The following is a 26,773-nucleotide window of genomic DNA, read 5'->3' as shown; positions in this document are numbered from 1 at the left end:
CTTGGTTTCAGGAATGACTAATAAGTATAGATGCCTACACAGCCTTAGGAGTGCTGGCTAGAAGCTCTAGGCCACAGAGCATCTTGGAATTCTATGAGGACTACCCAACATGCTCTCACCTATTTCCACTCTTGCTCTTCCAGAAGGCGGAGCAGACAAAGTGCTTACTGTCGTGAGACCAAGCAGGTCACTGCCACTAGATCATGTAACTAAAGATCTGCCTGCAGCCAGCCTTTTGGAAAGCCAAACATTTTCTAACCTGATGATTTTTTCATAAACTTTTTCCAAGGTTGACTTTGTACATGTAACTGTTTTATACCTCTTGCACATGATAAATGTTGCCATTAACTGTCTTCTGCTGTGAGAATGTTCATAGGATACAAAACAAAGATTAAGGCCTGGGAAAAGTTGCTATTCTCAAATTTATCCTTGAGAAGGAGGCCTGGCCATATTTCTCATATTGCTTATCACCTTGGGAGGTCCTCAGGGTTTCTGAAAAGGTCTGCCTCTCTGGACGCGTGTCCTGGCTCTTGCGTCCAGGCTGCCCGACTACGCCCATGCCCTGGGAGGGCCGCCACCCGAGTGAGACGATCCCTCCCAGGGGAGCAGCTGTCGTTACAGTAGAGCTCATTAATCTCCTGTCCTCAGACAGGCGGCAAGTGTGCTCAGCCACTGGGGCCGGCAGTTCTGTTCAAGACAGACCTGGTTCCGCCTGCCTGGCTCCCGGAACCTTTGCGGCTCACATGTGTATCTTCACTGCACAATGTGTGGAGGGGAAACTCATGGCCCATTGGTGATTTCAAGGAGGTTAGCTAAATAATTAGCATCGGAAGGAGGAAGAAGCTAAGAGAGAGGACATTAAAATACATTGAATGTGAGGTTTAAGCTGAATGACTGTATTACTTTCCACCCCAGGGGTAAAATTTTCCATGACTGCTGTTTAGAAAAGCAGATGTGTAATATTTTCTCCCTCTTTCCAAAGCATTTGAATGATGTGTGGGAAACACCTACCACGTGACCTTAGATGCATCTGGCTTATGGTGATGTGCCAACCGAACCATATGAGTTAATCAGTGATACTTTATAGGATTGACTGATAACCAACATCTCTCTTAAAAATAATAAGACAGGCAGGTTTAAAAGGATTATTTACAAAGTAGCATTTTATTCTCTAACTTGATCATTGCTGGAAAACTCCCCCTTAATCCACAATCAAGAACACTGGCATAATGAGGGACTTCCTAAAATTTAAAATTAGCAGTTCCTTTGAAAGTATTCAGGGAAAATGAAGGGGGTATGGGTGTACATAGAAATCAGCTCTTTGGGTGTAAATATGTGATTTGTATATGGAGAGAAAGTACTTGGGGGAACCAAACATTTCCCTGAGCCCTGTGCTCACACAACACCATTTTTCCTCATCTGGATCTGAGCCAAAGTTCTGACGCCAGCCCTCTCCCACTAAACCCTCCAAGTCTCTGGGCTGAGGGAGGAGCTGCAGCTGTGGAGTCCAACGCTGAGGGAGCACCCAAAAATGCTTGTGGTTGAGCGGCTGCAGCCCCACCCAGGTGACTGCTGTGCTCAGCACCGCCAGCCCTGGATCCTCAACCCAGAGCCAGGGGTCCTGGACTTGGGGCCACAGACCCTCAGACACTCAGGGGAGCAACCCAGGGCCAGAAGGACTCAGACCAGAGGTACCTCCCAGGGTCTTGAGACTGCAAGCCCACATGACCACCATTTTGTATAAAAGTACAAAAAATCTGGGTGGCACCAACAGTATAGGCTTAATAATTAATAAATATGGCACTTAGCAACACTAATAATTACTTAATAGTAGATGCTGAAATCAACCTCTTTTTTTTTTCAAACATGGCTTAACTTTGTTAAAGTGTCATCAAATATTTTTATTGGGGGTAATGTTTCAAGTGACCCAAAATGAATCTGAAACACTTTATACTACATGCTTGAGGATTAAAGAAAAAAACAAACAAACACTTGTTCTTTCCTCCTACACATTATATTGTCAAATTAGTGACCTTGCTGATGCTGATTCAGCTAAACATAAACAAAAATGTCCTGTAACATCTCTTTTCTTCCAGGTTAAGAAGACTGTTAAGGTATTCTTTCTTCCTTGGAAGAATGGTCAACAGATCACTCTATAGCATTTATTTTTCTACTTCCAAATATACTTACTGGCCTTGAGGAGACACAATTGATCTGATCTTAATATGGTTCTTCTTTTTTTTTTTAAAGATTTATTTTTATTTACTGATGCTTAGAAGAACTGGATTACAGGCCAGCGGTGCTGGGGGTGAGAGGATTCACCAGAGACAGAGTGGGGACCAGAACAGGCAGATCTACTGAAATACACTGCCTAGAGGAGCATCGGGCGAGACAGGAGAGGTCTGCTGCTCCATGTGGGTAGCTCCCTGCCCTGGGATTGAACATATACTGCAGTGGCTGGTGACAGCTTGAGAACGCTCAGACTTTAACCCCTGTGCCACCAGAGAGGCCCATATGGTCCTTACTTATATGTATATGTCAAACGAACTAAAGGCTGATGTTAAAATGAAAGCCTTAATGATGGAATTTCTAGCAGAAATACAGCAGGTGTTTGGGAAGACCAGTGCATGAAATACGATGACAGAGGCACAGATGAGGAGTCTCCTTTTCCAGATATGGGGAAATGAAGGGCTGGAAGCTTGGCACTCACCTGCCCATGGAGCTGTCCTCGATCTGCAGGCTCCAGCTGAGAGCAGTGCTCCCCCCCTATAAAGATTCGGCTTGGACTGTCCCCGTCTGGGTCTGGACCATCCCCCTTGGAGTCCCCTGGGACTCCGTGCTCTCCAAGTCTAGGGACAGTCTCTGGATGCTCCACCTGAAAATAGCAGGCATTGAAGATCATAGTTCCATCCAAATGCTTTTGTTATATAGCTGGTTTTTATTGTTTGAAGATAATTATCTACTTTAAGGGTTATCAGATCCTCACTTCTTAGTCATTTCCGATAATGCCTACATTTTGGCCACATCCCTATTGGCCAATTCCCTCCATTTAAACAGTGCAGAATGAGTGCCCATTTTGTTAGAAAAGATGAGCAAGTTTACGACATATAATTTATTTTAATAATGAAAAATCCTACTACTTATCTGTAAATTACTATTGCTTATAGTTACAGTTTATAAATTACAAGAGGAGAAATGACAAAGTATTGATCATCAGAAAACTTTACAGTTATTGTGAAGTTTTACTTATATTTGATATTTGGAATCTGGCTGAATTAATTTTTGAAGACTGTTTTTCACCCTGAGGGAAGAGGTATCTTCACTCTAGCCTCCCATTCACAGGGCGACATAAAATTACATGCACTGTTGAATAAAGTGTAGAGCAGATGAAAGTGCTTTGGAGGCTAAAAGGAAACCAACTATTCACAACACCCAGAGCAGCTGACAAAGTAGTGAGAGCTGCAGGTGTCCAGAACACACCACTATTTGGGTCCCCGCCCTGCACTCACAGCAAGGCCAGGAAAAGAAGGAACCCGCAGAACTAGGGCACTTTGATCTATGGATAAAAAAATCAATCATAGAGCAAATAACTGTTTTGTTTCTATTACAAATCTGGAGACCAAGGCATTAGAAGGAGAAGATGTACAAATTACACAGGTGGAAAAAGTGACCCCTCTGAAGCTTAGAAAAGGCCCTTATAAAACTGTACAGCAGGATGGGCTGTAGCATTTAGGAACAAAGATTGATGAAAAGAAGAAGGATTTAGAATCAGGTTCTACAAACCAGCAAGTTTGAATGAAACAGTGAAGAACCTCAGGGTAGCCAATAAAACAAATTAATAAATCAGTAACAAAGGAGAGGGCAGCAAAACTTTGCTAGAGAATAGAGTTACTGACCAAGATGCCCTTAAAATGAGATCAAAGACGGTATTGAATTCTTGGTTGAATATATAATCAGACAATCCATTTCATTTCCATTGCTTTACTGGGCTTGACAAAAGACTCTAAAATAACAGAACATGACTTTGTGTGCATGTGTGCTGAGTGACAGCAGTGTCTGAGACAAAAGCCATACAAATAAAATAGCTCACCTCAGTGAAATCCTCTCCCTCCTCCTCCATCTGCTTCCCTTGCCGCCAGTGTTTTAGCAGCCACCTGAGTTTGACGTAGAAAAGGAAAATGTTCTGCTTCAAGGATCGGAGCTCCTGCTGCATCAGATTCCTTTCATCATTCCAGGTTCGCTCATGGAGGCTGTTTTGCAAAGCCAGGCTGTGCATTTCCAGTTCTTTCCACCTTAGAGCATAGAGATGCTCCTCCTCCATCTTGAATGGAATCAAAGAGAAAGTGTCACAAGCAGCTAGCCCAATTTGCCACTCAAACCAAATCAAATCCTTGCCAACTGTCATTCAACCTATATCATCTTGCATATGGAACATGGAATGCAGAAGGCCCTAAAAGTTCAACTCAAGCTGTTTACTCTTCATAAAATCTTGTGACTATTCTGATTCAGAAGTAAGTGCTATTTCAAATTAAGAATTTTAATAACTTCTCACTGTCAGGTTTCTTATGGTGTTTTTGAATGTTTCTAAACTCATTCAGGAAAAGTGTTACTTGGATGCATGGCTTATAGTTAACTTAAATGTAGATTCCATTGGCCTTCTGGGCATGTACACAAAGGCACCACAATCATAATGGAGAAAAGAAGTGATATCCTTCCCTTGATTTTCTGAGACACAAACAGCCTCCTTCAGGTAGAGAATACCAGACTGACGGAGTCCCACAGAGGCAGAGAGTGGGAGCTGCTGGGCCAGAGGGAATTCCTGTGAACATGTAGTATTCTACTAATACAGCACTGAGCAAACAGGAAAGTAAACTGATAATCTATTTCCATGCTTAAGACTTCATATTCCTATTAGATATGGGTAACTCCCAGGGAAATAAAAGCATTGCTAAAATAGAAATGTTTGCCATTCTGCATAAAGTTCCTATTTTTTAAATATGGGTATAGTTTCTTGCTCTTCAAGCAAGAGACAATTATTATCTGTTAATAACTGAGCAAAAGGATGTGAATAAAATCTCATTTTACTGGCAAGGGCAAAACTATAGTAGCTAAAGTGATACAGGGATGAGAGCTTTCTGTTCCAAAAAAAAAGAAGTGTCACAAGGCCAGCCTCATCATTATCAGCTGTCTTCTCTAAAATTAACACTCCTCCAAGTGCCAAAAACCAAGGCAGTGGGGTTTGCTGTTTTTTTCTCCTAAGTTACGAGATGAAAGCTCAGAAGCCATAGGACTATGGCTGCCTGAGAGTGACACCAGCACAAGCAGTGTTCTGAGGGCTAGCAAGGAGCTCGGGGCAGTTTGGGGAAGGTCCTCAAGTCTGCACCACGACCTATGTGGCTACTGTGGTGATACCTATCTCTTTTTCACTTCAAGTAGAAATGACATAAAATAGTGGTGATTTAATCCACCATCTATCAGCCTCTCAGAGCCTACCACTGCATCTCTCCCTGTGGACATAGAATGGGCAAAGCTGGGAAGGGGTCAACCTAGCGTACTGGACACCCAGCACTTGAACTTTACCTGCAATGTTCCCTTAGCCCATCTGCTGGCTTTGGTGAAGTCTCAAGCTTCTCAGCTGCACAAGGAAGCTAGCATTGCATGCAGAGGATGCACGAGGTGTTTAGAGCACAGGTACTCCGGGGGCACTAGAGTACTCTAGATGGAGGCTCAGCGATGGGGGTGGGGGATGTTCTTTTGCCCTTTCATCTGCTGGAAATATTCCTTCCTGACTCGCTGATTTCTCCACTGCTCTTACTGGCTCCTTCTGTTCCATGACCCCAAGCACTTTCCCAGGCTGAGCGGATCATTGGCCCTCAAGGTAAGTTAGGGAACACCTTCCTCACTGCTAACGAGCCCGTATGACATCTCACCACCTGAGGTCTGGGAGCCTCTTCTCCAGCATGCTGCTTTATCCTAAATCCAAGAACCAGCTATACCTGGGGCCCTGCTCTTTCACTGTAAGCATCTCCAGGGGTAAACACACTTCTCGAACGGGACATTTTGATGCAGTGCAGAATAAATTAATAAAATAAAAGCTAAATTACTTAGGAATTTCCCTTTTAGGAAACATTAAATTATTTGTCTTTTGTAAAAATATAAATGAAACTTTTAAAAAGGGTACGTGTGTGTGTAGTGGTAAAACTTGGCAAAGAATATTTAAATCTTGGCACAGCTGCAAGGCACAGAAGGTGCTCCCTTAATCATTTTCTGACCTATTTAGATGAATATGACGATGGACACATGGGGCTAGGTGTAGCACACCTTTCTTGCCAAAATTTTAAAACACCATGATGCCTTATTCAAGATTCACCTTTTTAAAAATTACTACTTTTTTAAGAGCAAATATGGCAGGGGTGGGGAGAGAACAGTAAGGGCAATTCTGTGGCTGGACATCTGTTCACAGCTTGATTAGATCTGGGGCGGCAAGAACAGTTCTTAATTAGATCTGGGGGTGGACTGAACAGTCCTGGGGTGGGGGGACCCACAGGCAGTGACAGCCCATGTCTGCTAGTTTCTTCTACTAGAACCCTGGGAAAGGACTTAATGGATAAATAATAACTAGCCAGCAGAAGGTTATTCTAAAAGAGCTAGAAGGGTTAATAAGGTTGCAGCTAACAGCAGGACTTTTGTAGGCATTATTTTAGGATAAAATAATGTCTGTATCAGAAAATTTACCTAACATTGACAAAATTTACAAATCCGCAAGGCAACAAAGGTTATGGACATGCTCTCATGTCTAGTTGCATTGAATGCCCTTGTCTCATTTTACTTTGCTGATTACGGCTGTAGGAGAATTCAGATTAGACATTAGGAAGACATTCCTGAGATCACACGTAAATACTGAAAAGCATGTTGGAGAGCAGAAAGGCAGACAGTTAACTTTACGAGACATCAGGGAGCATGGACGACCTTCCCACATGCCTTCCAGCCCTGGAGCCCATAGGCCTGCTCTGCAGACAGGCCAGCATCCTGTTAGATGCCCCTTGTGCCGCTCTAGGTGGGCTCTGCCTTCCCGGAGGTGCTGCAATCTGTGTTACATATTTACCTTACGGATCTTGTTTGTAAATGTCTCTGTCTCCTCTTGAAGCAGTCTGGTTGCCTGTGCGAGCTGACCCTGTAGCTCCTCTATCGATACACTCTGTTCAGGTAAAACAGGGGGGCCCCTGAGCTGATTGGTGGGATAAAGGAAGGGGTTTAGTGGTGGCAAGAACTCTGCCTGAGGTGAAGACACAGGACAGACAGGTGCACAAGCCGGGGACACACACGGAGCGACATGGCATGGTGGCTGCAGCAGTGGAGTGACCCCCGTGCTCCAGTGTTGGGCTGGGTGCCCCTGCCTTTGCTCTTCCCGGGAGACAAGGCAGGTGTGGGTGCCTATCGTCTGCACTTTCTCCACCTCTGTTACTGCAAACCAGGTTGAGGAGTGGACCAGGGCATACCAGAGGTATCTCTGCTTCCACAGCAGCTTCTAGACAGTTTTTTTTTAAAATGCTGGGGGTGGTGATGACAGAGTCAAACATGGCCCTCACACAGTCAGCCTCTTAGATGTATGGTCAAGTTCATACATAATTAAGTTGCATAATTAATTGGTTCATTTGTTTTCTAACATTATTAGAGCTCTTCCTGCCCAGTTGAGAGTGCCTGTCTTTCTCCTGGCAGCTCTCCCCTGTAGGCACAGGAAGCTGTGGAAGGGTGGGCTGTTACCAGGTGGGGTCTCAGGCCTCTCTGTAGCACGTTACCTCAGAGGAACTGCTCAAAGATCTGCCTATTACATTTTAGGTTAAAAAGTTAAAGGCACATTTTAATAATCTTTTTATTGGAAAGGTCTATCTTTTATGACAAATTATAGAGGAGTCAGAGCTATTAATTTTGAAGTAGTGTCTAAGAGATGGAAATACTGTTATATTAAAATCTCAGGCATCATTAAAATTATGCATGCCATTTTACTCACCGGTTTATGTTACTTGAAGATGGGCGATTTATAAAGTTGAGAACTAGAGTAGATTGTTGAAACAAAAATAGGTGTCATTTCATTGGTTTATTATGATGACCTGTAACTAATCTATTTCTCACTGAGGATGCTGTTTATTCTCCCTCGTCTGTATTACTTGGGTTATCATGAGTGAAGTTCATACCCCAAGTGCTGGAAAGGAGAATATGAAACAGCAGATCACTTCCCTTAGCACAGGGGGAGATGGAGACAGTTTACAGAAAGGTTAGAGACAAAAATTCAGAGACACTGGGGACTCAACAATTTTGGGATGAAATTCAAGAACCTCAAGAATTCCTGAGAACATTAATGTTTCTTTGATTTGTTAGTTATCTGAAATTATTATGATAGTCATATCTACTAGGCAGGTTTTGTTTTTGTGGGATTTTTTTGTTTTTTTAAAGATTTATTTATCTTGGGAACTGGGAACTGGGGTGCAGGTCAGAGGTGTGGGGGGTGAGAGGATTCACAAGAGACAGAGTGGGGAGCAGAACAGGTGGATCCACTCAAATACACTGCTGAGGGGCGCAGCAGGCGAGACAGGAGAGGTCTGCTATGCCATGTGGGTAGCTCCCTGCCCGGGGATCGAACTCAGACTGTAGTGATAGGGCTGACACTTAACCCCTAGGCCACCAGGGGGGCCCCCTATTAGGGAGGGTTTTGGGTTCTGTTTTAAGAGAGGCATTTTGCTATACATTGAATTCATTCCAATAACTAATTCTCATTTCTAAAAGCTCTATTTTATTGTTTTTAATATGCATTTTTTTTTACAATCATAACTTACTCTTTTCTCCCATTTGCTTGCCTTTGTCATTTTGAACACATTTTGTACTCTTTATCAGATAAATCCTAGTATCTGAGGGCCACAGAGTTGAGTCCTTCTGGTCCATCAGTTGACTCTTATATGTTTTTGGCTTGTGAGTTTTCAGAAGCAACAGCACTTAAACTTTCCTTTCCTTGGGGATTCCCGGACCACCAGGAAACAGTGTGAATATTGGCCCTGGGGAGGCTGGCTCTCCTTTTGTTACTTGGAGGAAACTTCCTGCTTGTAGACAATCTCCCTGTTTCCTCCCTATCTCAGGGAGTAGGTGTTTCTCCATACTGACCATTCAGGAGGAACAGCCCTTTGGCGAGGGGGCCCTGGTTCATTCCTATTCTTGTCCATGTTGGGCACAAAACATGTCTCCTGTCCCTGTGGAGCCATTAAAACCCAAAGCTCTGGGTTACCAATTCTGGCAAGTATTCCTTATAACCTGCCCAAAGATACTGCTTTGGTTTTCAATTCTGAGCTCAGTTCCAACCCTCACAGATATATCCCCAACTTTCTTGGAAATTCAGTTATATATTTAAAATGACTTTTTTAAAATTATATACAGCACTTTATTCAACAAATATTTATTGAGCATATATAGTGGTAGGAACTATACTGAAGAAACAGCAGCAAAATATGCTGCCTCGACATTCCCTCCTGGACGCCCCTTTAGGCAGCTAAAGGGTTGACAGGAGTGTTTTCGGGTGCTCTACTACCAGCTGCACTTTTTGGTCACACATCACTCTCTCTGTTTGAAATGTAAAAATCTTCCATATTTTAACACATCTAGTACTAGTCAAGAGCTCCCTATTACTAGATGTTAAAATAGGCATCCTTATCAAGCTTATATTTTAAGAAAAGCAAAGATCTATTATTTTAGTTTATCACACTGAATAATTTAGTTTGGTTTTAACCTTAACAATGTATGTAAAATGCTTTTATTTTAAACAAATATAGGGACCTCATATTTTAGCATCAATTGACTAAAAACACGTTCCTCTTGTTGAACCACAATTTGAAAGGAAACAACCCCTGGAGTCCTACGAGGTTGTCATCTGGGCATTTGATTTACTATGTGGTTCCTGGGTCATCTATGGAGACTGGGTAACAACAGAAACTTTTGGATCTTCCTCATCTATCATCTGTTGTGCTTTTCCTATATTGTCCATTTTTGCCAAGGGAAAAGGAAAATTCCTCGGGACCACTGACTGCTCTTAGTTGGGACGCTGTCACTCCAGTGTTACAAAAAACAAATACAAACAAGCTATGGCAAAACGTTTCCACCCCAAATTTCTCTACTATCACACAACTGCAGACAGTCAACACATTTGGAGAGTTTTCACATGTAGATTTCCTCTAGAAGACAAATACTTCCCTTTATCACCAAATTCCATATGGTTGATTCTAAACACCATTCTTGGTCCATTTACCTAAGATTCTGTTTATACAGCAAATTCATTCTGATTTCTCTATGATGGCTCTTTAGTTAAAGTAATACCATCCTTGCTTGATTCCAAGGCTGTGGAGAAGCTTACATCTTGACATCACAGCACTTTCCTGGTGTTTGGGTTCTGAAACCCATCCTCCCACTATGCCCCCAGCCATAAACACACACACACACATGGTTGTGCCCCACACCAGTTTATGCTAATATTCTGGAATCTTCAGAGGATATAACTTATGAATTACTTTTCACATTTCCACACAAATTACTTTCTACACCCAGAAGCTGCACTATCTCAAGAAATATCACCAATGACAACAAAAGGAAAACTTTCAATTACAACCATTCTATACTTAGCAAAGCTGCTTGCATAGTCAGACTTTAGTGTACCTCCACACCAAAACTTCATTTTCTGGTGAGTTCCATTTTGTCCTGGCCAGTTTTGCTCTTCTTCAAAAGTGCTGTATGAGGTCAACACACGTGTACACATACTTGGCAAAAGCCCTCATCATTTTATCATGCCTGGTATTTCACAGCTGAGGCATGAGTGATGGCAAATGCCTTGGCGCTTCATTGATTAAAGGATAAAAGGAGAAGTGGAGAGAAGAGCTCTTTGAGATTTCTGACCCAGAAACTCAATCCTCTGGGCATAGGCTTAATTTCATTTATACGTGAAATTTGACCAGAGTCCATGCTTGACTACTTATTGCTCAGAACTATTTTTAAGGCACCCACACATTCCAATCCACATATTCTATACACTGTTCTCACTCAACAAATGGGACCCTCTGAAACTTACTCGTTGGGAGCCACAGGGAACAAAGTGAGGGAAGAATCTGGTGCATAGTGTGAGAATCTGTTACCATCCACTGAGATGAATAAGCAATAGGAATATTTGCCCTTCTGAAGTCTGGTGTGCGTGTGTTTTCTGAGTGCTTAATTTTGGTGTGGTTGCAATAGTGGGCTAGTGGGTGTTAGTGGGTTCTAATTCGGCTTTCTCTGGCTTTGATTAAGAGTGGCAGGTGTGGATACACTACTCCTCTCCTAAGTTTAGCAGGCAGGCCTCCTACTACACGAATTTATTATTTGCTGAAATGCACCAGTGAGAATAGAGTCTTTCTTTTTTCCTTTCTGTTATTTCTACTGCTACTTGTACTACTACTACTACCAGTAGTTTAACCTGGTCAATCTATGCAACTCTTCTAAAATAAGAACTTTTCTTCTTTGCCCTTTCCCTAAATATGAACATCTATAAGGTAAAAAACAAGCATAGAAGGCATTTCACAAGTAGAACTTGAGAAACTGATTCCATTTTAAAAATGTCAACTTAAATCCAGAAAGTTTCTTCTTTTAAGCCACTGATACTAGGTGTCCCATGAGTCCCTCACCTCAAAGAACCAAGGGCAAAGAGCTAAAGGAAATGTGCACATATATATAGCAGCAGTTGACCTGAGCACAAGCTGAGTGGTAATTTCAAGGGCAGTGTAAGAGGGAATCAAGAAACTGCTAGCAGTCCACCTGGCTTCTTCCTGGCCCTATTCTGGGTAAGAGTGCCATGTGTGTCTTTCCCCCGTGAGCCTGGCACTCTTCACACCAGTGTCACGCAATGTGTCTTCCACAATGGAGCAGCTTCTCTCATAAAGCTGCCCTGCTAACTTAAGATTTTGCCTTATAGAGAAAGTTGGGAATGAATCTGGGATGTTTTCATCAAAAGACTTCTCAAGAGGGCCTCCCCGGTGGCGCAGGGGTTGAGCGCTGGGTTGCGAAGCTGCCCGCAGCCTCTGCAACGCCAGTTCGATCCCCGGCTGCTCCCCGGCCACTGGAGGAGGGTCCCACATGGCGTGCAGACCTCTCCTGCCGCCCGCTGCTCCCCTCAGCAGTGTACTTCGGTCCTTCTGCCTGCTCTGCTCCCCGCTCTGGCTCTGGTGAATTCTCTCACCCTCCCGCGCTTCTGACTGTACCCAGTGCTTGCATAAATAAATAAATAAATCTTAAAAAAAAAATACTTCTCAAGAGCTCTGCTCCCTAGACTTGTCCATTGCACAATTCTTTAACCCACTGTAATATTCAAAGACCAAACTGAGCAATCATGGTGACAGCAGCTCCCCTAAAATCCACATTGGGGTCCTTGGGTAAAATGAAAAACTAGGGAGCTGTCAAAGTGACCCCTGACTATATTTTATCTTTTCAAAAATGTTTAAAAATTATAATGTGCTTCAAACATAGTCGAGTTTTCACTTCTGTGTGAAATAACTTAGTGAATAAAAAAGTCAGAGCAAAGGAAGTTTAACTCCTGATTCTCTTTCCTCTTCTAGGAAATGCAGCTCTCCAGATCTTGCCTCTCATTATGTGTTCTTTACTTTTTCAATAAAATGTTTAAAATGAAAAGAAACCAGATAAAGAGATGAATGACAGACTGTAACGCCTGACAGCTGGTGGTATAATTAGTCACCTGAGTGGCCAGTCCCTGTTGGAAGTGTCCCCAAGCATGGTGGTCTGTCTGTGCCCAGTGTGTGGGGTGGGGGTGGGGTAGAGGTCAGTGCTGACCAGTTCTGGCTGCAACTAAGCAGAGCTCCTCACAGGAGGGTGTGCAGAGTATTGAACCTGGCCTGAAGAGATTGTGCTAGACCCTTCTATCACCAGTCAACTGTGGGACTTATTTGTAAGCATTTTCACTCTCAGGGTCACATGTTTCTGGTTTACAGAATGAGGTAATTAATATGAAGATCTGAAGCTCCTTTCTGAATTCTACTGCTTGGTGATTGTAAGTTGCCATGCGGCACCAACTCTGCTAATCTACCTCTTACCACAGTCAATTTCCCTTCAACTTTCAGCTTGATTCAACGAGGTATTCTCTCTCCAAAATCACTGCAGGTTTCTGACACTATGCATTGTATACATGTATGTGGCAAGTGGTGGGAAGACTGACCACGGGCCCATGCTGAATGACAGGGAGCTGAGACAAAGGCCGAGCAGTGCTTGATTTACACAGGAATTTAACTAAACAGTTCTGTGTGATATCCCTTGAATGATGGTACCTATTATGGGAGGGAGCTGGAGTATTTCCAAAGAACATGTCACAGAGAGGGGGCACTGCCATGTGCAGCCAGAGCTGAGCTTCACAGTGTGCTCTTGTAATTATTAATCAGCTTCACATTTGCACAACATTTAATACTTTTTAGGGTATATTCTCAACCAACAGACCATAGACTCTGAGAGACATTCATATACAACCATATGAGACAGGGCAGTACCTCTATTCTCTTTTACAAGTAAGAAAATAGAGGCCCAGGAACTTGCCTGAGAAACACCGCTAGTAATGAATGGACACTGGTGGGCTAGTGCCCAGGGGCCCTGATGCCTAAGTCTGATTGAGTCCATCATGGCAGCATGTGCTTGCTAGAAACAGCTAACAGTGTGGTGGTAATTAAAGGCTGGGAACATGTCTTCTTGAGGTTCCCATCCTGGAGATGGATCATCAAGCCATTTGAAATGTACAGAACTGTGGCTTTACTACTACCCAAGCCACCAGTACTCGCAGATGAAGACTCAAGTATGGACAGATCAAAGGAACTTACTCTGAAAGTTCCAGAGTTATAAGTACACTAATTACTAAATCCATGAGGAAAATACGAACTTTTGCTATAAAACCTAAGAACGTCCTACCTGCAAGCTGGGAATGTGAACATATTCAAGTTGGTATGCTGTTAACATGTGTCTAGTTTCATGTCCAAAGACAGTGTTCAGAAAACACTTTAAATGGATTTCAAATGCTTATTCCGGGCACTGTGTGTTTCTAATTGGTGGGCTCTAGGTCTGCTCCATGGACACAGCTCCAACAGCACTTGGGAAAGCTGCACTTTTACTGAGGACTTGGCACCCACATGTGTTTGGCCCTTCAGCGTGCAAATGTTTCTGTCATGATTCTGTGTAGTCCACAGCTGCCTTCTTCTGGAGAAGGAACTCCCATCTTTGCGGAAGCCTGGCCTCTGCCCAGGCAATGTAAGGCAGGGGGTACCATATAGGATGGTTCTGAAAACTGTTTGCATTTCAACTTTTTAGAGGCAGTTTTCATGTTCTTGCATACCAAATCAATGACGGCAGACTCATCACATATGCTCTTATAAGACAAGGGAAAAAACATTAGATTGGAAATAATCTGAAGTCACGTCTCTACCTCTGACAGAAGACCTGCAGCCCTAGGATAGCCCTAGGAAACGGCTGCAAGCAGAGCTGAAGACCCAAGGGCTGCTCTCCCCCCTCACACCTCTTTTGCTTCATTTCTTAGTCAAATGTCTCACGGTTTTGCCCAGTGAACTTGTGCTGCCTCCAGGTGTGAGTCCCCGCTCTCCTTCCCCTGGCCATGGGGAGTTAAGGATGAGTGGGAACTGAGCTGTGACAAAAATTAAGACTCTTCATCCAGACCTTTTCTAATGTAGAATACTTGCTCCAAGCCTGCAGTAACTTGCCTTGCCCAGCTTTGTCAGAGTCAGGAACTCACTTGCTGGGGCACCTGTCTTTCTGTCCTGGGTGGAATTATTTGCATGGAAGAGCTTTCGCTGACAGAACTGCTGACAGCTGTTTCATACAATGGAGAATCTGTGGTCGCAGGGAGCTGTGTTGACAAGGGCTGCTATGGTGACGGGGACTACAACTCCCCCTCTCCCACCAGGGACACTCTCCCTGACTCTGCCCACAGCTGGAGCACTGTCATTGGACCCTGTGGGATGGCCTCATGAAGCACAGGGGAGGGCAGTGTCCTCCAGACTAGTGGACACTGTGCTGGGTTCTCATCTTGCTTTCCTTACTGTTTGATAAGAAGTCTCTTAATTCTCACAAATTCGTTTCCTATGTCTCCCTAGATTTCTAGGTACCTACAGGTTCTGGAGAAACAGGTCTATGGGAAAGAAGATGTCTCTCTGACAATGGGTGTTGGCAATTCACGCACATTCTCCCCGTGTGGACCCTCCAGTCCCAAATGCATGCAGTGGATTTAGACTCTGGTAAGGCCCCATCTGGGCCCATATCCTCCCTCCATAATCTCTCAGAGCCTTAAACCCAAGTAGGAAACGTCACAGGCAGCCAGACAGCAAAAGGAGGGGTAGGGGGGATGGAAGGGTGAGGGTGGCCGGTGAGACCAACCGGCTTGCTGACCTCTGAATTGAAGCTGCTCTGGCCTCCCGGCCGGACGTTGCCAGCATCCCCATCGGCTCGGCGGTGCAGTTCCCGGGTGGTGCGCAGGCGCAGGTGCTCCCGCTCCTCTGGGCCCAGGCGCCACTCCATCTGATCTCTCAGTTTGGACTGTTAGGTGCATGGGAGGGATTTGGGGTTTTTTTTGTTTAATTTAAATTAAAAACAAAGGACTCAAGGTTGGGGGTGGTGCAGGGAGGGGGAATAAAGAAAACAAAAATGGGTAAGGCAGACAACTAGAAAACTACCAGATGAAGAAAAGCGTGACTAGAAAAAACGACTTAAATGCAGTGGAGTAACAGGATGAAGAGAACAGAACCAAAAGGGGGATGCGCAAAACGATGGGCTGAAAGAACTGTAAAGCAAAGGAAAAGGGGGTGGGTGCAAAACACTGGTGATGAGGCACATGCAACAGGGATGCACAGATAGAAGACTCAACCACAAGCACACTACCCACGAAGGATACGGAAACAAGGCTCCTCCTTCCTTGTTTGTGGTCGAACAGCAAAAGCCATAATCCAGGGCGGCAGCAGGGTCATGCACCCAAGGGCGATGCATAGGAAAGCAGTCCTTAGAAGGCTACTCGGCTCTGCCCTCCCCTCAGGGAGGGCAGCGGGAGCAAGCTGGCAGCGAGATTTTCCATCAAAACCATCCTTCTCTGAGAACTGTGCTCCTCTCCCCCCTTCTGGCTCATCTTCCAGTGGGAGGGGTTGGGAGGGAGGCTGGCTGCCTAGGGCCTTTGAGAACTGTACTCTGTCCCTTTGACAATTAACCCAGGTGGGGATCAAACGCTCCTGAGCGAGTCTGCTAAGTATCCTGACTGTGAAATGAGTTTGTATTTTGTTTTAAAATCCTCCTTGTTTCTTCTTCAGGATAGCTGGTTGTTTGAGACACCAAAAAAAAGGAGAAAGGACGCACTGCATCGATCCCTATCGCTTCCATTGGGATTAGCCTTGCGTCAGGAGGGAGGGTCTCTAAGCCAAGAGTAGCGGTGCATTTAAAATAAGAGAGGAGAAAGGAAAATAAAATAAAAGAGAACTTAAAAAAAAAAGGAAAGGAAAGAATAGAAACCCAACCAATAGAAAGGATTTGGTTGACACTTGAGGCTTTAGTACAATGCAGGTTTGAAATCATAACCAAGCAGCCGTGAGCAGAATGAGTTCGAGTGCAGCAATGCCAGCGAGAAGGAAGAAGAGCAACACGGAGCAGGGAGGCAGAGCCAGGAGCCCCCTTACCTGCAGGTCGGGGACCAGCTCCTTCCCCAGGTTCCCGATGGGGGAGTCCCGGGATACAGAGGTCATGGTGGAGAGGAAGCTGGAGGACTCTGTGAGCTGAGGCAAGGGGGACAGGCCTTCCAGGCGCTCCCGAAGACCATCCCCAATCCGGTTCACCTGTTCCAGGAAGGCCTGAAGCTCTTTCCTGAAAGCCTTCATCCTTGAGTTGATGGTCCCCAGCAGCTGGGATTCACTCTTGCCACCCTCACCCTTCTCCCCTGCCCCCTGGACTCCAGGCCCCAGTGAGGCCTCGCTGCTCCCCTGCGGCCCTGAGCTGTCCCCAAAGCCATTGGTATCTGTGATGAGCCTCTCCACGGTCCGCTCGAGCCTCTCGGCCTCCTGCTTTATGCTCACCAAGTACTCGGAGTCCTCCTTGGCCCTCAAGAGCTCCACTGGACACAGCTCACTTGCCTCCGACGGTTTTCCGCTGCTGAAGCCCGAAGTCTTCTCGAACATCTCCTCCGAGTCACTCTCACCACCTATAGGGCCTTCCCGCTTGGGCTGGGGCGGACGGCCTTCCTCCCCATCGCTCTCCTTCTTCCCCACGTCACTGTCAGCATCGCTGTCCCGGGGACTGGGGGCACGCAGCCCCAGGTGGGCAGCCAGGTCGTAGTGCTGGACGTTGGACAAGAGCACCCGGTTCTCATACTGCAGCTTCAGCACCTTTCCACTCAACTCATTGATCTGCAGCCGGGCCGACTTCAGCTCCTCCTGCAGCGGGGCGCCACTTGTGCCCTTGCCCGTGCCGTCCCCCAGCCACCCCGGCTCTGGCCGTGGTTCAAACTTGAACTTGCTCAGCTCATGGGTCAACTGCCGGTTGTGGTCCTCGATCTCGGATATGGATCTCCGGAGCAGCTCCGCTTCCTCCTCCACAAACTGCAGGTGTCGGCGGAGCTCTGTGGAGGACTCCAGTGAGTCTGCGAAGGGTGAGGTAGGAATGCTTGGGACGTGGTCCCGGCCCGTCCCCTCTCGCTCATACTGGCTCCGCATGTCCTCCATCTCTGCTTTAAGGCCTCTGTTCTCTACCTCCAGTTCCACAATCTTCCGGCCCAAGATGTTGGCTTCTTCCTCTACCAACTTCAGCCGCAACTTAAGTTCGGCCTCCCTGGTGCTGGGTGGCCCACCGGCCTCCCCAGTGGGGAGGGGGCTGTCCACGTCCCCATAGAGGGTCTTGTACTTCTGGAGCTCTTGTTCCAGCTCATCCTTCTCCCTTCCCAACTTGGCCATTTTTTTGCGCATCAGGGAGCCTTCCTCTTTGGCAAACTGAAGCTGGCACTTCAAATCGGCACTGTCATCCTGCCAGGAAAGAACAGCCCGAGAGAAGGGTTATTTGAAAATACCAAATGTTCATGTTTTTTATTTCCCTCACACCTCGCCCCCAACACACACACAAACACAAAACACCGATCTTTCTGTCAGTGCCTCGAGTTACAGGTAGAAGGGGCCAGACAAAGCCAAGGCACGCCTGGGGCCTGCATGGCAGGGACATGGCAGGGGCCTACAGTCTGTTGCTTTGTCACAGAAACAAAAGAAATCACAAAATTAGTTCGGAAAAAACGTGCACATGAAAACCATCATACAAATGATAAGTGAAGAGGGAGTAAATGACTGAAACCCAATACCCAGCAGTGATGTGGACCCATAATACTTGGTGGATCTAGTGTGACTAATCGGCAGCACCAGTGAGAGACAGCAGAGCCTGTTGCTGAAGCCTGGTGCAACTTACTTCTGCCACAGGGCAGGCCTCCCTCATCCAACGTGTTCAGCAATCCAGTCATTACCAGGATCGGGAGGCCAGGTGAGCCCAAATCAGAGTCCAATTTTCCACTGATTTGCTGAGAGCTGGGACATGGCAACTGGCCAGTGCCCCTCCCGATCTCCCCATTCCCCTTGTATCACAAGAATGACATGAGGACAAAAATGAGATGGCAGGCATGAGGGTACTTTGGAGTCAAGTGCTGAGTAAGTAAGAAGCTCTGACGGTTAGTATGATTGGTTACTGCAAACCTAAACACCTGGGTTACTCACAACCTTCGCCATGCAAATGCAACGTCACAGCCTGGGTTATGTTCCATTCCCTTTAGTTGCTGGAACACAGCAGGAAATTAAGCACAAAGTCCAAGGCAAGAAGTGTTTCGAAACCTGAGAAGTGGCTCTTATTGGAATAACACAGGATTCTGGAGGGTCACCCAAGGGGCTCACTGTTGTTAAAAGCCCACATTGCTTGACTAAGGTCAAGAAGGAGCTTTTTGGAGAAAGTCAACTCAGTCTGCCCAGTGCAGGTGTCAGTGTTTGAAGCTGTATGAACTCTGATTTGGTCTTGCACAAATTTGTTTTCTTTTCACATTTAGTGAATGAGAAAAATGACCAGTTTTGTGAATCATCCTTCTTTGATGGCTGACAGAAACTTCAATAGACTGACACGGAGTCAAAGACTTTGGCTAAGGCTTCACAAAGAGAAGTTCAACAAGATGCTCCTTGGTAGTCAAACCCCATCTCTGCAGGGGAGGAGGTGCCATCAAACTAATATCTGGAACCAGCCAACCCTCTGGGAGGGAATAAACTGCCAGACCATCATTTGTAGGGTTGAAGCAGTTTTCACACTTAAAGAAGGTGGCTCAGTCTCTGCCACATTGTAGTCAGAAATTCACCAGTGGGCAAAGGTATAGGACATTGACAGCTCCCAACTTTCCTCATTCACCCTGCACTAGACCCCTCTCCTCGCTCGCCACAAACCCACAGAAGGTAGTAAAAATAAAGACTTAAGGAAAAATCTAAGGTGAGCACTGACAAGCCCTGGTGCTGTGTGTATGTGATCTGAGGAACAACACTCGCTCCTACTGTGTCCTCTCAGCAGGGGATGAGCCCATCCCTTGGGCTGCCCTGGGTCTCACTTGGGCCCCTCTGTCCATAGCACCTTGGACTCATTTCAGAGCCTCAGTGACCTTGTCTCCTTAGGTGTAAAACAGGATTCTTGTTCAGTCACAGGCTGTGGCGGTCAAATGAAAGAATGTCCAGCAAAGTGGTTTGTAAATGGCAAATTACCCTGAAATCAACATTCTTCTTTGCCTGAAATGCAATTAATATTGGAAAAAGGAGACTGTAACTCAGATTTTTACCCCTCTGCACAACAAGAGGGTAATCTATAAATGTCACCAGGAGGAAAGCATGGTCTCTGTGTTCTAAGAACTTATCACATTAAGAATTTGGTTTGTGGTCCTCCCCGGTGATGCAACGGTTGAGCACTAGGCTGCAAAGCTGCCCGCAGCCTCTGCAGCACTCGTTCTGTAACAGGGTGGTCCCCAGGAAAGGGGGAGGTTCCCTGCCCCACCCAAGGGAGGGTGGAGCTGAGCAGGAAGAGGAGAAGCTGCAGAAGAGACTGAGGAAGGAAGCAGGATGGAGCCAGGAGACCTGGAGGAGGCGCATGGAGCCTAGAGACACGTGAAGAAACTGCGCTTGTCTTTTGGTCGTGGACTGGGTGACACAGATGTGGGTGAGACCCATGGGGAGGTGACAATGGCAGCTTTTATCTTGATGTTGATTTTGCTCTTTTCCTTCCGGGTTTGTCTGGTTGTTTCTGACCCTTTTCTGTGGGTCCCCACTGGAAGATGCTTTAGACTTGTGGCAGGCTTTGGGGCCTTGCTCTGGGCCGATCCCATATGGATGGAGTTTTACCCACGAGGGGATGGGTAACTTTGGGTGCTTCATTTAGAAACTAGACTCTTTGCCTTACCTGTATTGTTTCCTAGTTTTATTAAAGTTCTTTCCCATTAAAGTCTCATATGTTTTGTGTTGATGTGGCGGATGGCAGAACCCATTTAGAATAGGCAGGTTTGCGGGGTTTGGGCTGCCCCTCTCCCTGTCCTATTACAGTTCGATCCCGGGCCGCTGGTGAGGGTCCCACATGGCGCGCAGACCTCTCCTGCCGGGCCCGCTGCTCCCCTCAGCAGTGTACTTCATCAGTCTGCCTGTTCTGTACCCTGCTCTGTCTCTGGTGAATTCTCTCACCCTCCCATGCTTCTGACTGTACCCAGTGCTTGTATAAATAAATAAATAAATCCTTAAAAAATAATTTGGTTTGTTTAGGGCTAGGCTGACATAAAAAGAGCTTTGTGATTAACAAGAAATAAGGCCTGTGACACTCCTTGCCAGGGTAATGGTATATTCTTCAAAGGATCCATAGAGAATTCATGGGCTACAAAAGACCTATATTGTACCTAATAATGAAGGAAATGAAGGAAAGGTGTGTTCACTTGTTGATTCATTCTTTCAATAATTATCAAGCACCTACAATCAATATGTACCAAAAATTGGCCTGTTATTTTCATACAACCCAGCTCCTTAGAATTTTCAAAAGTAAAACAATCAAAAGCACCTTTTGTTGTTGTTGTTAACATATATTTGCAAGAAATCCCAACACAAAGGGAGGGTTCTGTGGTTCGCAGTTTAAACACACTGAAGTACACGTGACTGGAGACACTGCCAATATTTCATAAATGGTCCTGTTCGGGAGTGAAAAGCTTGGGACAGGAAGACAGGAGGTGCCCCATGCTGACTTGATAGCCAGTGTTTGTTATTTTTCCCAAATCACCTAAACAATCCTTTCTCCACCTTAAAACACAAAATTCATCTTCGTGCCTGAGGAGGCAGCAGAGATCATGGAAGAGAATGTTGCCAGACTTCGGGAACCCTACCCTCTAGGCACCTCCAGTCTGGAACTCCAGCTGGGGGTGGGGCAAAGGAATAGTATTCCTGCTGTGATGTGTACCCTGTTCCTACTTCCATGGAAACTTTCAAATGGTAAGGCCTTGATAGGGTGGAGTCTGGGGAAGGGCACACAGGGGCAGTTACCTGCACAGTTCAGAAAGCTTTGTCTCCAAAGCAAGAGTCAGGGTCTCAGGTGATCTTTCCTGGGCTTATTCTCCCAAAATGTGAATTTAGAAATCAGGGAAGTGGGTGGGATCTGTCAGAGGCACATGGAACCCTGCTTTTCTTAAGGACTCTGAACCACTCAGTCCTAAGAACTTACCCGTACCCCACTCTACAGGTATAATACCAAAGAGCTCTCAATGGCCTTGATTTCTGGAAACCTTAAACCTGGCACTATGACCACTTCTTCGACCATTCCCCACAAATTTGACTATAAACCAGAACCATTCTCTCCTGGCTTCTTGAATCTAAACCTGGGTCAGTTTAAGAATCAAGAATCTATGACATAGCCTAACAAGGAAACGCCCATTCATAGATTACCTGAGGATCAAGAAAATATCCAAAAAGTCTTCTTGTTCTTCAAGGAAGCTATACCCACACCAGGAATTCTACACACGATTAAGCATGCTGTCATTTCTACTCAACGCCCATGCACTACTATGCCTGCCACCAAGAGAGAGCAGTTTTGAAAAGACAATCTTTGAAGCCAAGGGATTGTGTGTATTCGATGAAGGGGCCAGACTTCCTAGCTCTGGGGGAGGCATCTAGAGCCCCATGGGTAGAGTGGGGGAGTCTCAGGGATGTTGGCTCAGCCTGTTTCCGGGACAAAAAGCCCCTCGTAATAAGATAGGGAATCCCAGCCTCAGCTAGAGCAGCAGAAGATTGGATATCCATCTTATCTTTTAATTGTAGACTTTCTACAACTCTGCCAAGACTCCAGGGGAGGGGTCTCAGCCAAACCCTAAGCTGAAGGATATCGAGCTCTGGTTTCAAGAGATCATCAGATAGCTCCAGGAATGCAGTATGAAAGCAGGTCAAGTCAAACTACACTTGAAACGACCCCTGTTGCAGGCAGAGAAGGCAAGCATGCCATGGAAGGGAGGACACACACAGGACTGTCAGTCAGCACCACCACCAGCTGGAAAGGCCTTGTCAAGCAACAAAAATATATCACTATGGGTATATATTCTTTAGCTTGCAAGTCTGACGTCTAGCCAGCACCCCAAGCGCTGACTACTTTGTGTTCCTACCTTCCGCCGGGGTGCCAGTTTCCTTTGAGTTTTGGTTGTAGACCTGCAGTTCCCAAGGCGCTCCGTTCCACCACTCTGCTGAACAGAAACTCCTTTCTCAATGACACCACAGGCTGGAGGGCAGCTACCCGTTCACGATGCCCCACGTGTCTCACACCCTCCTGAGGGGCAGCTGCTCCTGTCCTCAGCCTGATCTGCCCACAAGCTGTGCATTCTGTATTGGGGCAGCAGCAACCCTTTTAGGAAAAAGTCTTCCCTGGTTAAGAGCCAGTAACTGGAAACATACTTGAAGCTCAGGAGAGTCGAAGCCCCCAATGCAGGGGACAATAGATTTCAATTTCCCTGTTATCAGCACGTGCCAACTTGAGCTCAGGCAAGGAGGGTGGAAGAGAAATGTAAATCATTGACATTTCTGCTGTCATGCGGCCTGGTGCTCTGTGAAGGATAGTCTGGGGACCAGTGAATTTGGAGATCTAAGAAACCACAGGGAAGCAAACCACAGGGGCAGGCCAGCCCTGAGGTCTCAGTGTGCTTAGTTACCCAAGTTAAAGCATTTCTCTAATTACAACGTGTTCTGATAGCTCAGGGAGCTGATACCCCAATGATGTCTTTGTTCTTTCCAACACCTAATACTAGCAGCAAGTTAAAAAAGAAGAAGATGAAGACAGGAACCCAGTACAGCAACTGTTCAGAAACACGTAGGCAGTTCTGAAGAACGCATACCATGTTCATAGAAAGGGCTAGGCTTTCACCACCTTTTGGTGAGACTATTTCACTGTCTGTTGGGACAATTTAACATAGAGTTCAGCTTGCACATTAAAAAAAACACCAACACTTAAAACGATACCTTATGAATGACCAGCACCATAGCAGCTGTACTATTTTACTGTGTGAATGACTTCGAAGGCCCAGTTTTTAATCAGTTATGAATACTGCCAGAGACTTAAACTATAGCTAATTATATTTTACACAAAGTCAGTTTATTCTTCTCTTTCTTGAAGAAATCAGCAGTTTATCAGAGTGAGACACTAAAGGGAGGAGCTGCTGGTATGGAAGAAAATTTTTCACCCCATGGAGGTTTTGAATGAGTCCAAACTTTTTAGCAGATAATGTTTCTTGGAGTACTTCCAAGGCAATGCTAATTTTTTGAGAAAATTCAAAATGAGATGACTGGTGCTTTAGGAAATGGAACATTAGTATGAAACTTCTGCTTACCTGGTTAAAGGTTTTCTTTTCTTTGTACATTTCCCGACTGCCTCTTCTTTTCAGGGAACTCTGAAATAGATCCAAGTTACATTCAGTTACAGGGGGTCACATGTGGGGGCAGGCATGGGCAGACGCCCTTCCCCCATAAGTTGGGGGCACACACAGCGAGTGGAGGCTCTTTTCCACTGTAAGCAGGATACCACCCAAGAGCCGACTTTTAAATGCAGTTGAATAAGCTTGGTGAGGTCTTCAAATCCTAAGAGGTTTTAAATCCTGATTATTGAATTATATAATAATATGTAATTCCTCAATCATAGTTTAATGAAAAAGAAGAGTGGTTTAGATAATTTGTAACATGGCAGGAAGATAAAAAGAGAAGAAAGGTAGGAAGTTTTAGAAATAAATATGACATTTCTGGGGTTGATTTACCTCCCTAATTATGCTTTGCTTAGGTTAATATCAAAATTAACTGATGTTTTCTGAGTGCCTATGGGTATATGGAAATGGCCAGTTGAAAAAGTGGTAGGAAAGGAGAGGATAGCTCTTTTTTTTTTTTTTTTTTTTTTTTTTTTTTTAAGAGGCATGTTTTTATTTATTTATTTGTTTGTTTGTTTGTTCGTTTACACATGCACTGGGTATAGTCAGAAGCGTGGGAGGTGAGAGAATTCACCAGAGTCAGAGCGGGGAGCAGAGCAGGCAGAAGGACCGAAGTACACTGCTGAGGGGAGCAGCGGGCGGCAGGAGAGGTCTGCGCGCCATGTGGGACCCTCCTCCTGTGGCCGGGGAGCAGCCAGGGATCGAACCGGCGTCGCAGAGGCTGCGGGCAGCTTCGCAACCCAGCGCTCAACCGCTGCGCCACCAGGGAGGCCCAGGATAGCTCTTTTTATAGAAGAAATATAATCTAGGGCCTCCCAGGTGGCACAACTATTGAGCACTGGGTTGCGAAGCTGCCCGCAGTCTCTGCAGCGCCCGTTTGATCCCTGGCCACCGGGCGAGGGTCCCACATGGCGGCAGACCTCTCCTGCTGCCCGCTGCTCCCCTCAGCAGTGTACTTCCTCAGTCTGCCTGTTCTGCTCCCCGCTCTGGCTCTGGTGAATTCTCTCACCCTCCCGCGCTTCTGACTGTACCCAGTGCTTGCATAAATAAATAAATCTTTAAAAAAACAAAAACAAAACAAAACAAAGAAATATAATCTAGGTTGCAAAGTTCTTCATGAGCAGGCCACTCTATCCCGTGATTCACCCTACATATTAAAAGCTTTATACATTTCATAATTTATTCATATGTGAAGGAACCCTGGCTATGTTCTTCAAGGAAATGGGTCCCTGCTTAGTTTTACGTGCATTACAAGTGCACCTCTTCCTGCTACAGGCAAGACATGTGTCAAGAGTATGAAGAGAATAGCCAAGGGATGTCTGAGGTTCCTGCTAAAGTATGAAGATAGAAAAAAATGACTGGAAAAAGAGTGAGGAGCATCCAGGGGAAGGTTAAGGTAATCCTGAGACAGGTTGGAAGAAAGCAGTTTGGAAAGTGCAGCTTTGCTGCTTTCCTACCGACCTTGACAAGCCTGTGAGAGGAAAGGGATTCTCTGGGCTATTGCCACCCAACCTACTTCCTCTCGGCAGCTGGGTTCAGATTTGCAGCCTGAAGCTCATCTTGAAGTGGCTCTTCATTCCTTTGCTGCTATTCCCCCATCAAGACAGCTCTGAAGGGGCTCTCATGCAAGTCACTTACATCACAGCTAGACCTTACACTAGTTAATTCAGTCCTGTTTGCATAGTGAGTGTCTCACCTGGACCACTAGGCCAAGACATTTATAGGAAGAATTTCAGGGCTAAGAAACAATCTAAATTTTTGTTGTCCCTTAGCCTCAAGGATGCTGGAGGCCTGTGAAAAAAGGGGTAATTGGGAGGAGGGGTGAGAGAGTATGGACTCAGCAAGGGGTGCAGAAGCTTCACTCCGAACCCACCTGCAGAATGGCTTTATTTCCTTTAGCCTTTCTCATAAAAGCATGATCCAAACAAAAACAAAACAAAACAAAACAACAAAAACAAAACAACAAAACAAAAAAAAAAAAACCAAAACAAGTTTCTTCTAAGAGGTTACATTAAGCCTGTCTTATAAAGGTTCTGGTTTTTATACCCATAATAAATAGGTTTTCCAGGAGTCTCCACAATGCAGTGAAGGAGGGATTCTTTGTTTTGAATGAGCTGAGTAAGGTGAATAGGGCTTTAATAGGGACCACGTCAGCATTCAAAGCACAAGGTGAGTCTAAACCAACCCACGCATCACATTCTTCCAGTGAAGGGAAAACAGACTCTACATGTGCTGAAAAAAAGCCATTTAGAAGTGAGAGGGAAGCTAGAAGTGGAGACAGAAGTTTCTGAAAGTCTATGCAGAATCACACTGCTGCTGTATTTCTGGTGCTGCAGAAGGCGGGAGGAGCAGATTATGGGTGTGCCTCCTGCTGGGGTGGGGGCTGGGGCAGATAGGAACCTGTGCACAGATTCCTGCTACCCTGACCTGCTGCTGGGTCTCTTTCCCTTGCAGAGTTCTGCCTCTGAGGCTGTGGATGGATTCACAGAAGAGGCAGGGAGTTGTGGGACCAGGTCCCCCCAACACTCACACAGAGCTCCCAGTCACTGTAGCAATTATAGTGAAAAACATTGCAAGGATTAAAGTTAACCAGAAATTTGCAGGACCTGTGAAAGAAATCACAAAACTTTGGTGATGTTGTAAGACATGTTGTGAATATGTCACAAAGCTCCCAAATCATTTTATAAGTACGATGTTATCTGAACCAAATTCCTTCCCACCCCACTTTCTCTCCCTGCTATA

The 26,773-nt window shown here is 45.5% G+C and overlaps 1 protein-coding gene across 4 annotated transcripts in view; it reads right to left on the bottom strand.

The window, feature by feature from the left end:
* MTCL1 (microtubule crosslinking factor 1) overlaps positions 1–26,773 on the bottom strand; it is a 126,048-nt gene that overhangs the window by 32,950 nt on the left and 66,325 nt on the right. For 2 of the 4 annotated variants that reach the window (XM_037508827.2, XM_037508828.2), the window contains exons 4-8: positions 23,945–24,004; positions 16,731–18,065; positions 15,460–15,606; positions 4,091–4,321; positions 2,711–2,875 (exon numbers count right to left, since the gene is read on the bottom strand). In XM_037508827.2, coding sequence (XP_037364724.1) covers positions 2,711–2,875; positions 4,091–4,321; positions 15,460–15,606; positions 16,731–18,065; positions 23,945–24,004 — 1,938 coding nt within the window. Of the gene's footprint in view, positions 1–2,710; positions 2,876–4,090; positions 4,322–7,105; positions 7,229–15,459; positions 15,607–16,730; positions 18,066–22,729; positions 22,808–23,944; positions 24,005–26,773 lie in introns of all 4 variants that reach the window. The other 2 variants (XM_054694206.1, XM_037508826.2) reach the window with 2 other exon arrangements.

The sequence above is a fragment of the Talpa occidentalis genome, unplaced genomic scaffold (assembly GCF_014898055.3).
Source record: "Talpa occidentalis isolate TD23 unplaced genomic scaffold, MPIMG_talOcc4v2.1 talOcc4.13, whole genome shotgun sequence".
Lineage (NCBI taxonomy): Eukaryota > Metazoa > Chordata > Mammalia > Eulipotyphla > Talpidae > Talpa > Talpa occidentalis.
This window is presented reverse-complemented; position numbering and strand designations above follow the sequence as displayed.